Here is an 11,795-nt window from a genome sequence, read left to right as displayed (position 1 = left end):
TGGTGTTTGTGGATTTAATGGTGTCTTAAGATGTGAGAGCTGTGTGGGAGGAGCCTCGATCCTTTTTATTCACAGTTCCTAGGCAACTATGCTGCATTAGTATTACAAATTGTGAGATTGGTTATTAATTGATTTATGTGTTATGATTCTAATAAATATATGCAATAAATAAATAAGTTATATACAAAAAGATTCAAGTTGTGCTACCAGAATGAAAGTCTATCCTTCAGCTTTCCCTTTACCAGTAAAGGTAAAGGCTTTCTGCTGCTTTAGTTAAGTAAAAGTGTATGAAATCCCACCCACTGGTATTAAAATAAAGAAATGACTTCAGGTTTTTGTAAGACTTCTTAAAAGTCAGATGGCTTTTGTGTTCTAATATTTTACCTCTGCGGCGCACATGAGATACGTCAGAACGGCGACCTGGTCAATGAGGTTTCACTGCTATTGGAAACAGTTGCAGTGTTGTTATTGGAAGCAGAGGCGTGTGGGAATGGTCACCATCCAGCAGTTTTGGCTCATTACTGCAGCTGGCCAGTGCAGTGCAGGCATGAGGAAACTGGTGTCTCCAAAATGGCAGCTGTCTGTGTGCGTGCTGAGGTGCAGACTGCATTATTTATGCTGCTGTGTTACACTTCGTAGTGCAGTGGTTTGCAATGGTTTTGACCACCTCTGCTCATATAGATTTAGTCTGGGTTTTTTTTTTTTAGGAAATTATAAAATTATAAAATCAAACAGTACAAAGTGGCATGCCAGCAGATGTTGTGCTATCCTGACCTCAGCTACATCTGTGACACTGACTGTGAGCCAGGCCTTATCTCCCAGCATCAGTGTTGGACCTCGCTAATGCTCTTGTAACTGAACGGGATCAAATTTGCAGAGCCAGGCTCAGAAATCATGTGGCAGGAGTGAACCTAGAAGAGTTTTGGCTGTTACAGTAGCACGTGAATATGCATGGCATTGTAATTACATCTATGGCCACTTATGTGGGATGTTCAGGTGTCCACGTATTTGATTTATTTATTTATTTAGAGACTTGTATTAGCTGCATGATTAGCATAAAAATAACCAAAACCAGTCACGGCAGATGGCTAACCTCTGGGCCTGATTCTGCCTGAGGTTTCATCCTGTTAAAGGGGAGTTTTTCATTCCCATTGTCACCAAGAGCTTGCTTGCCATGCTTGTTGGGAGTTTTGCCGTAGGCTCTTTACAACCTAAAGGACCTTGAGCTGACTGTTGTTGTGATTTGGCGCTACATAAATAAAATAAAATAGCTGTTTTAGGTGTTCAGATGCACATCGTAACTGTAGCGTGAGGAAAATAGCTTGAAAAGTCAAGCTGTTCCATCCCTCACCGTTCTCCCCCTCACCTGCGTAGTAATGCTCCTCGTTCAACAATCTTAGACTCCTTGTCGAAGTTTCACATTTTTAAGATTGAAGATTTACTAAATTGCCACACTAAATTAAAAGAAATGATTCTGGAAGGTTGTTGGATGATCTTTTTTTGGCCACATCACCACAATCGCCTAGTTATAAACCGTAACTCCGTGCAGACACAGCTGAACGAGCGTCACATCGCACAAGCTCGGCTTCAGTCTCCAACGAAACATCAAGCACGCATCTACTCTGCCGACACTGAAGCTTTGATATTGCGCACAAGCACTCTCAAGCACGAGGCGTCTCATATTCACACACATCAGTTAAAAGTCATTATGCTCCTCTCACTCTCACAAACATGCACATCCTCTGTGTACACAGTCACATCAGCAAATTAACTGAATAAAGAGCCTCTTTTTGCCTTTTCTTTTGAGTGGCTAATTAGCCATCAGAGCCCGCTGCGTGGAGAGACCGAGATCCATCAAGAGGTAGCGCTTCAAAGAGCAGTTTATGGGAGCCAAAGCACTTTAATTAGGACCTCTTTGTATGAGAAAGTAAAGAGAAAAACATAAATTGAAGCCAAAAGCTGTATAATGTGGAGGGGAATAAACATATTGGAATACACGCGCAGATAAAGAGAGACAGGAACCAACTGAAAGGATCAGACCGGAGAAAGTGTTTTACAGCAACATGAGAGGAAACTGATTCCACAATCCGGAGCGGCAGTAACACTCTGTGGGGAGGTTTGCACAAGAGTAGCTGTCGCACCACTATATTTATGGTGACTAATGTGAGGAACCACAGAAAACACTGGGCTATACTGAGACTGAGGCGAGAATAATCATGCAAATCCTGGGTTCTTTTGAACCAGAAGCATTAAAAAAAGAAAACACAGCAAACTTTAAAATGATCACATCACCCAGGTGGTTGCTTTGCATTCACGTACCTGAAGCAGACATTTGGAGTGGATATACTGGCTATACTCAACATGTTTTATATCATTGTGTTTAACTGGGAATTTGTGTGTAAGGATGTAAGAGCTACAAGCAAATACAAGATCCACGTTTCACTGGTGAATCCATCAGGTATGGACACGGTGCAGGAGCTGGAATGTGGACAACTAATATGGCTACTCAGCTTATCACAAGCAGTAATGCCTCTCTTTGACAAAAAGGCTGTTTTTTGTTGTTGTTTTTTTAAAAAATTTTTACCTAACCTCCACATTCGCGTCATGTGATTCGCAGCATGTTGATCCCCTGCTGACTGAGCTGCTGCTCTGCATTCTGTCTGTCATTAGACAGATGTCTTTACCCTCACAATGGGACCAAAAAATAAATAAAAAAATACAAGGGTTTTTAAGAGTTCGGTTGTTATTGCTGTAAGTCTGAGCTTTAAGGAGACTGCTGTCAAACCCTTTGTGTTTTTAGTGCCCCTGCTTTGCCTTAAGAGCTTTTAACTGAGATTCCTTGTATAGCGTGTGTGTGTGTGTGTGTGTGTGTGTGTGTGTGTGTGTGTGTGTGTGTGTCGCCTGCTGACATCCGTGATAATAATGGTCACATCATGCCCTCTTTGCTCTCTACTGCTCCATCAAAAAATTTGTTTGGAAAATAAACCGGGCAGATTTGAGAATTTGCAAAACGATGCTTCATTTGACTCGACTAATAGATGATAGAGTGTGTAAAAGACTGTGTGGTCGTGTCACCCACCAACTAGTAAATGACTGGTTGGTACATGTTGTGTATCTTAATCAGTTTCAGTGCTTTGTGAAATCTAAAGCCTTGCAGGGCAAAGAGCCTTTCGTATTTGTCGTGGCGTTCAGTCAGCCATTGACCACATGCGAGGCAGATCGTTGTTGGAAGTATCACTTTACAGAATAACATAAATGGCTGCATCTCGCCATTGTCCTAATGGAAATGTTGGTAATAGTCAGATAACCGTGCGCATGTAAACACAGACGGAGCATCTCCTGCTGAATCCACTTTAGTCTGTTTGTTGAGCTGCGTCCTCGATGATCCTTTGTCTGTCAAAAGCTCTTAGCGCGTCCATCCAAAGCCCTCTGCTTTCTGCATTCATTATTAATGGACCTCAGCAGGCTGAGGACACACACAGAGGCAGGACCTGCATATTAGTGCTAGCTTTTTTAGAAGAGATGTTAAATCAGGCACTCAGATACAAAGGGAAAATAGAGGATTCAAGGGGGACAAAGATTGAATTTTTATTTTTTTTCCTGATTGTTTTTGTTTCATTCGATCACATGGAGCACATCCACTTGCTGATCTCACTCCAATGCACTGCAGTTGATTTTACAGATAAATAAATTGTAGAATCTCGGAATGGCTTTCAAATAAATTGGTCCGTGCTCACGGCAGCGGCGCCCCCCATATTTGCCCCTAACCTCGTTTGACTTGACTACTTTGAATCTTTCTTCATTTACTTCAATGAAGGAACACTAAAAAAAGCAAAATGAACAGCAGAGCTGCTGCTTCTGGAAGTATTTCCTCCAAATTCACAGAAATACCTGACGATCCTGAATCATTCAACAATGTTTGTAAATTATTGAGGCTCCTTTGCTAATGATAAGAAGCCAATCTGTAGCTCTGCTGTCACATTAGCACATTTACAGTGACGTTTATTACCTGTCGTACTTGTTTGCAAAGCCCTTGCTGCTTGCAGCTGTACTTAAGTAAAGCAATTTGACGTGTATTGTGCATCTTAATGGAATAACTGCTCGCAAGTCAAAATACCTTTGTTTCTCATTCATCTGCTCATTTTTTCTGGATGTTAGCTGCTGATCCGAAACTCCATCCTACAGTGAGTTTTTTTGGTTTTGTCCTGCAAAGGTTTGCTTGTTTTTAACCTTTTTTCTCAGTTAACGAGATTTTCTTCTGCTCCGTGTTGCATTGTTTGCACTGATGATTCAACAAGGAGAGTTTCGTTGTAAAATCCACGCTGTGCTTGTGTGTGTGTGTCTGTGTGTGTCTATGTGTGTGTGTGTGTTTGTATGTGTTATTCGATGTGACCTTTCTCCATATGGTGTGGGACTAAGCGGGGAAACAGGAGGTGAGCCCTGCACATGCTATCAGTCTGAGCTGTTAGCCAGCATCCACAGTCATACACACACACACACACACACACACACACACACACACACACACACACACACACACACACACACACACACTAATATGCTGCAGGCCCAACATGTCATTGTTACCTGATATTCATGGTGTGTAGGAGAGACAGATGAAGGAGAAGGTCATGTGTGTGATGTCAGAGGCGGCGTGTTCAATGCTGGCCGTGGGTTTGATTGCCGCTCGCTCTTCTTGCACAGCCTCGGGCTCCCTCTACCCTCTGTCCTCCCCACCCACCTCCCACTATTGTCAGCATCGGTCCAGCCCCCACCAGGAGACAAGCAGACCTTTCTATTTTTGATTTCTAGTCCAAGATAAAACAATAGTACAGCATGCTCTCAGAAATCACTGACAGAGGCTGTATTTACAGTATCAAAGCAAGCTAATATTAATGGCTCGGCGGCTGTGTTCCAGGATGATGAATTATGTATGTAACACATACAGTACAGCAGCCAAACTTTATTCTGCTGAGACCCGGAGAGGATAACAGTGTTTTAGTGAAAATCTTGCAAAACTTTTCTTTTTATCTCTAGTAATACTTTGCATGTACTCTGCAAGCTTTAAGAGTCTAATCCCTCAGGATGAAGGCATAATCTCCAATAATATTAACAAACACACAAACAAAGAAGCCCATAAATTCAGAGCTCCTCATTTAGATGACCTTTACAACTCGATATCGTCTTAAGCCCGTTGAGTTATAAAATGTTATTAAAATCAACTCAGACAGACTTGTTTTTAATAAAGAAGCAAAAGCACAGAAAAAAAGGTTAAAAAGTAGGACCTGTCATGAAAATATGAAAATATTCTCTCTCCATTCAGTTTTTTATCACATGCTGCGTTGTCACATTTGTCAAATCCATGTGGAGATGGAGGGAAAAGGTTTTTTTAAGCATTTCTAAACTCATTTTATACTGTTGAAAGTAAGTCATTGTTTCTTTCAGTCGCTCATGCCAGGATTAGGATTAAACCTGGATTGCACCAAGTTCTCCAGCACCTGCCAGATTCTGTTGTAAAACTTAAAATCTCAGCAACTAAATTCAATCAGAATCCAATCAGAACAACAAAAAACAAGAATGGTAAATTAAGTTTAAATTACCACATTTATTGGTTTGGTCTTTATTTAGAAATTGAAAAATTAAATCCTTTCTCAAAGATCCAAAGCCATCTCAAATAACCTCTTCCATTAAGTTTCAAATCATTGAAGGTGACTAATGTGTCATTTCATTATTTTTGTCTTGTAGAGCTTCCTATCGTTGTAATCATTATTCCAATATCCAGGCATGAGGCTCTTTTATCTCACCATAAAACAGTTGGCAGCCTGAGTTTCGATTTGCTTCCTGATCCATTAGCGGTACCTAATCTTTAAACGGAGATATAACAGACCCTTTAGCATGCCCTGCTCTGTTGTGTTGCACACAGCAATGAATGAGTTGAACACAAATGCTAACAAAACAAAGCAACTGTCTGGACAAAAGGCTAACAAGAAGGTTTTTTCCTTGCAGCACTGGTAGCTTTACAAAAGTCATTGTTGCAAGATGTCGGTACAAACATGCTTATCATTTTCAAGTTTCTTTATGGAAGCCCCCCCCCCCAACCCCACCCCCTAAGAAATATCTTTGATTTTTATTCAGATGCAAATGTGCATCCTTAGGGGGGGAAAGGGCATTCTTTTAAACAGAAGGAAAAAAAGGGAAACGAAAGACGGAGAGGAAGTTCAGCTTATCACCACTCAACAGATGTTGTGACTAAATGTGTTGGTTTGTCTCATCACTCAGGCTGAGCGAAGTAAAGCTCCAGAGCCGGCCCGTCTGAATGGTCGGAGTCAACCAGCTGCAGCTAAAACACACACACACACACACACATTTATCTAGTAGCTGTAATTTGCTTCAATGACAGAGGTGGAAGGAGCCAGAGGATCAGGATGAGAACTTTGAGGCTGCCAAAGGCCGTTGGCCAAACGCAGGAAATTCATTTTCCAAGAGGAGACATTAAATGCATCATGCAGCAGGACAGACAGTGCCACAGCCAGGTAGCTTTCAGAAAGTGCTGAGTGGACAGAGTGGGGGACTTTTGACATAAAGAAAAAAGATCAAAACATTTTGTTTAGTTCCTGTGAGACCGAACAGCAACACAGACATTGAAAACATATTTCTGTCTACTACATGGTTTGAAGCCAGGTTTTCCAACTGTATTTTCTATGAAACACATTCTGATGAGATACAAAACTAGCTGTCTTCTACATATACCAGTGTTTACTGTTTCCGAGATAAGCGTCCCATTTTGTGGATGGTGTTCGTAAACTTTTCACCGTTATGAGGAAAATCATTCCAATAGAAGTTAAAGAATAGAGACAAAGATGGAAAGACTAAAAGAAAAGCAAACTCATGACATGCAAATGCAAACCCCTCACGTCAAAGGTCTTTATAGAGAGTAAAAGTCCTCAGTGCCTCCAAAATTATGCACATTAATTTAATTTAGAATCAGAATCAGAAACTTTATTGTCATTGTCACAAGAACAACGAAATTAAGAATGGACCCCGATCATTGCATCGGGGACCATTCTTAGTTAGTTAATTTACTGCTTGTTACCGCAGTATGATTGAGTCTGAGCTGAGGGGAAGCTACAATTTAGTCCAAATTAGCTTCTGTTGCTTAAAGTTATGTATTGAAAGATGTGTCACCAATATGAAAAAGTAAAATACAGAGAGCAAAAACATTTGCTCATGAAAACAGGATCAAATTTGACTTTGAGCAGTCACGAACTCCATCCTTAAGTATTTTCAGGATTACATTTCCAAACCAAAAGTGCCTTATTATTGTAAACATGAAAGAATGTGATAAGACATCATAAAAATGTAGCTGCTGCTTTGAACTCCTGTGGTCCAACATCTGGTTTGTATCCGTTTCTGTATTCAGTAACATGTACTTCTCAGTGTTTCTCCTCTTACCCTCTTTTTACTCTTTAATGAAGGCTGTTTTTTTAGCTAACCCCCATATTAGCAGGTGTGTGAGCTTTACTTGTATCTCTTTAGATCATGCACCTCTATAGGTGGTACACATGTCTTTTTTTTCATGCCTGAACATGCAGGCGGGATTTCGGCAGTAAGCTGTGTTGTGGGTCGGAACGTTCAAAGCAACAACAAGATCAATCGAACAGCTTCTCTGAGACCTGAAAAGTGCAGTAGGTAGATTTTTAGCAGAGACAAAACAAGAATCACAGAAAGCATAAAAGTTTTCAAAGGAGAAGTGCAGCCTCGCAGTAGTAAAAGTAGGTTAGTGACTGGAAGGTTTTTGGCTCAGATCCCTTGAGATAATGTGGCAGGTGCCCTTGACCGAGGCACTGAAGGCTGGCAGACCAACAACTGTGGTGATGCTGCCAACAGCAAGTGAACAGTGGTTTTAAAAAAAAGTGCAGATGTCTCTGTTGTTGCTTGATAAATAAAGAATTTTAGGATCACTCGCTTATTTTTCCTTATTTTTTCCCCTCCTTGTCTCCATTACTTCCTCTGTGTCATTCTTGGACTTGTCCTCTTGTCATCTGACTTCCCTTCTTTTCCCTGTCTTGCGATATAACGTCCATGGTTGGTTGATTTGGGTGAGCGGGGGTGGGAACAGGAAAGGCTTCCACAGTTCAGGGCTCCAGAGAGCTTGGCCGGGCAGCAGCAATCAATCACAGGCTAAATCCCTCCTCTCTCAGGACGGCCGTGTGCCAGGTAACATGGTCAACAGCTGCAGAGAAATATTAAGCCTACAGCAGGTACCTGAACTTAAACAGACTGGTAAACAAGGTCTCTGAAATGTCTGCAGTTTGGAGAAACGTACTGAGTATAGCAATGTACAAAAAAACAAACAAAAAGATCACACCAGGCAGTGCGTTGGCTGTTTGTTCAAATATTTGATGCCAAGCTTTTTCATCCATGAAAACAATAACTGTCCTTACTTTATGTCAGCAGTAAAAGTACCAGGATAGGCAAAAATCTCAAGGTGGTCAGTTGTGGACACGAGAAAATTTACTTTTTTAAACTCTTAATCACACAAGTGTCATAGAGGTCAGCAGGACTTATTTATGATTTTTCATCTTTAGGTAAGCATTTGAATTTCTTGCCCAGAGTGATTGAGGAGTCACAGTCATGTGAAGCGCACCTCGGGGGGGCAGAATTTTCTGTCTGCTTGTCCCTGTGTTGCTTTGGTACACCGTGAACCTCCGTAAAGCTCCTCTCTTCTTTCCAAAACCCTTTGAGTTTTAGCACTAACGGTAACAGTTACAGTCGTTTAAAGAGCGTTTGTAAAATAGGAAGCTTGTGTTATAATCCTGGATAAACTGTGATAGCCAACTGTTCTTTTTAAAGGTACACAAATATTGACCCTCGGTTTGTGCTTCTCTTGCAGACGTGTCTAGAGTTGGAGCGGTATCTACAGACCGAGCCCAAGCGACTCTCAGAGCTCTTTGACGATGAGCTGGACTGCCTCTTAACGCCGGCGTTTATGCAGGGGGGTGACAGTGATGAAGACCTGATGGACCCCCTCCTTCCCAGCCTCCCTGACCAGCCCAGTCCACCTTCGCTACTTGTGACCCTCCCCAAGGTGCAGGCCAAAATTCTACACGTTCCCAATCCCAACAAGAACCAGACAGCAGCTGGGCCTGAAACCCTCACAGGCAAGGAGCAAGTCCTCGGAGGAGTCAGTGCAGCTCAGCTTAGTGCCGCTGTCACTTCCCTAACACCGCCATCATCACCGGAGCTTGGCCGACACCTTATTAAGCCCACACAGACACTCACTGCAACAGCAGACGGCACATTAACGCTCAAACTGGTGGCAAAGAAGGTGGGATTAGGGGCGGCTAAGCTGGTAGCAGCGCGAGCGTTACCATCCCCACCAGGCCGAGGAGGAGCCCTCAGTGACAGCGAGCAGGGAGGGGTGGGAAGTCTGGCAGGAGACGTACCAGAGAACAAGAAGAGAGTCCACCGGTGCCAGTTTAATGGTTGCAGGAAGGTTTACACCAAGAGCTCCCACCTGAAGGCACATCAGAGGACCCACACAGGTAAAACCTTAATTGCATTCCCAGGAATTCAATTCACGATGCCACTAGTGTTTCTGATGAACTTAAAGTTTTCCACGTGGCGTTTTTTCCTGCAGTTTGAAAGCATGCAAGAACTTGTAAAACACAACACTGAAAACATTTTGATCAGTGCACAGAGTGGGCTCAAAGTTGTCACTGTGAAATGCTCCCCATGATTTTAGTAAAGTGCAGTACACAGACGTGGCAACTAAGAAGTTTCGGACAAACGTGTCTGACTATTTAACTGCCCTCAGTTAGTGAAGCGGAAGAAAAGTACAACTCTGACTGGCAAGGAGGGAAGAGGTGTTGTCTGATGATGTCTGCGGGTTAGAAGCTTCTGATTTTGAATTAAAGACTCTAGCCTGGAGCTGGAAGCTTTGAGTACGGCTTAGCGTGCTGTTTTATGATGTTTCACACTATGATTTGGTTGAGTTTCCGCAGAAATCTGCAAAGAAAACATCTGATGGATTTTTAAAAGAGATTAAAAGCTCTTTTCTTCTTCTTGTGCTTCTCAGATGATCCTCCAGAATTATTCATTTGCTTCTTGATATCACCTCAGTGCCAGAAAGGCCCTGCCTCAGTAATTGCCTGATGATTGATAGACTGGTAGTAAATTACTTTGCGAATTCAGCCGTGTCCAACTGGGTCTGACGTGCAGCTTTAGCTGCTTACTGCAGCTGCCCCATCTGTGACCCTCAAACAGAACACATGCCGGCTAATGCGACCAGGAAGGGGCAGGGAGCTGCGAGTTTTCTGTAGTGAAAGCATGAGGACACAGGCTTTGGCTTGTTGAAGTAGACTCATAATCAAAGATGGATTTGACTGATGTAGCCTAAGATGAATAAACTTTATATTCCTTGTTTTTTACTCTGTAATAATCCATCTGTATAGGTCACAAAGTAAATTATGACAGAGAAGCAGATCCATGTTTCTGATGGTTATTCAGATTTAAAAGATTTTACCAAGACATTTATCATTAGTCATAACAAATGACAGATAAATAACCGAAATATGGTATTTATGGCTTATAAATACCTGACTCATACCTGGATCATTAAGCTCTAGGGTAGAAACCCATTCAACAAAATTCTCCGCACCTCAGCATCCACTAACCCCACTCTGTGATTTTACATGGCCGAACACTTCATGGCGGAGTTGCTGGCGCTCCTGAGAGCCCCCCATTCTTTCAGAAATGTTTGGAAAAGCGGTCTGCATGCCCAGTTGCTTGATTTTATACACCTCCGGTCAGGGAAGTAATTGGAACACATGAATTCAATGATTTGGATGGGTGAGTGAATACTTTTGGCAGCATAGTGTATCTCTAGTTTTAGTGACTGGAACCAGTGCACGGTTGATTTTCACATTCTGACAAATCCACTCATGAGTTTCGAGGTAACAAAAAAAAGCCTCCTGGATTTAAAAACTTCTGCCTGAGTGACTCGGGCTGAACCCATCATTTATCTGCAGCATAGGGGATGTGCAGATTTGTACCACCTGAAGGTAGCATTATTCAACTTTAGCTTTAACCACACCATCATTTACTGTAGCGGTTTATGTCCTCCAGTTGTCATCATACAGTGTTAGCAGTTTCACCAGGATCACAGTACGTAGCCTGAAGACCTCGTCTGTATTAATACCGGCAACTTTGGCATCATAAATCCAGCATGTTACAGGCTTATATGATCCCCAGCAACCATTGCATGGCTTTAAGTATAGCATTACATTCCAGGGCAGCACCTGGCATAGCTGGGGGAACCCACCACTGTAGCTTTATTGTAGCTAATCCAGAGTGGAGCCGCTAGTTTTCTGGTGCCCTGACGCGAGCTCGGGTATCTTTAATCTTCTGATTATTCCACAGACGAGTCATGCTAACCAACGATGAGCTTTTAAAGGCAGAATCCTTCACTGTGGGGAAAAAAGACGAAGAGGACACCCTGAAGACACAGTAGCTTCCACACTCTGTATGTGTGTGTGCGCGCACGTGTGTGTGGCATAAATGTGGGGGTGGTGTATTCCCTCCCGATGTGTTCATTACAAGCGTAGTGCTGTGGTTTAATTAGCTTAATCCTCTTTTTGGGTTATTATAACCATAAATCATTGAACATACATGTAGGGAGGGATTAGCATAGCAGAAACTACAGGGAGGAGCAGCAGTAGAAAGCCTGCACAGTGTCAATACACTTACTGTCACATAGTGCACACCAGAGGCCATTAGAAACATCATTATATTGA

General features: G+C 42.3%; 1 protein-coding gene across 1 annotated transcript in view; it reads left to right on the top strand.

Annotated features, from left to right (window-relative positions):
• klf7b (Kruppel like factor 7b) overlaps positions 1-11,481 on the top strand; it is a 41,111-nt gene extending 29,630 nt beyond the window's left edge. The window contains exons 2-3 of the mRNA XM_005753483.1: positions 8,894-9,545; positions 11,422-11,481. Coding sequence (XP_005753540.1) covers positions 8,894-9,545; positions 11,422-11,435 — 666 coding nt within the window. The 3' untranslated portion in view covers positions 11,436-11,481. The remainder of the gene's footprint in view (positions 1-8,893; positions 9,546-11,421) is intronic.
• Positions 11,482-11,795: the final 314 nt, after the last annotated feature.

The sequence above is a fragment of the Pundamilia nyererei genome, unplaced genomic scaffold, assembly GCF_000239375.1.
Source record: "Pundamilia nyererei isolate P.nyererei 1_Seehausen unplaced genomic scaffold, PunNye1.0 scaffold00431, whole genome shotgun sequence".
Lineage (NCBI taxonomy): Eukaryota > Metazoa > Chordata > Actinopteri > Cichliformes > Cichlidae > Pundamilia > Pundamilia nyererei.
Note: the sequence above shows the minus strand (reverse complement) of the source record. Positions and strands in the feature narration are given on the sequence as shown.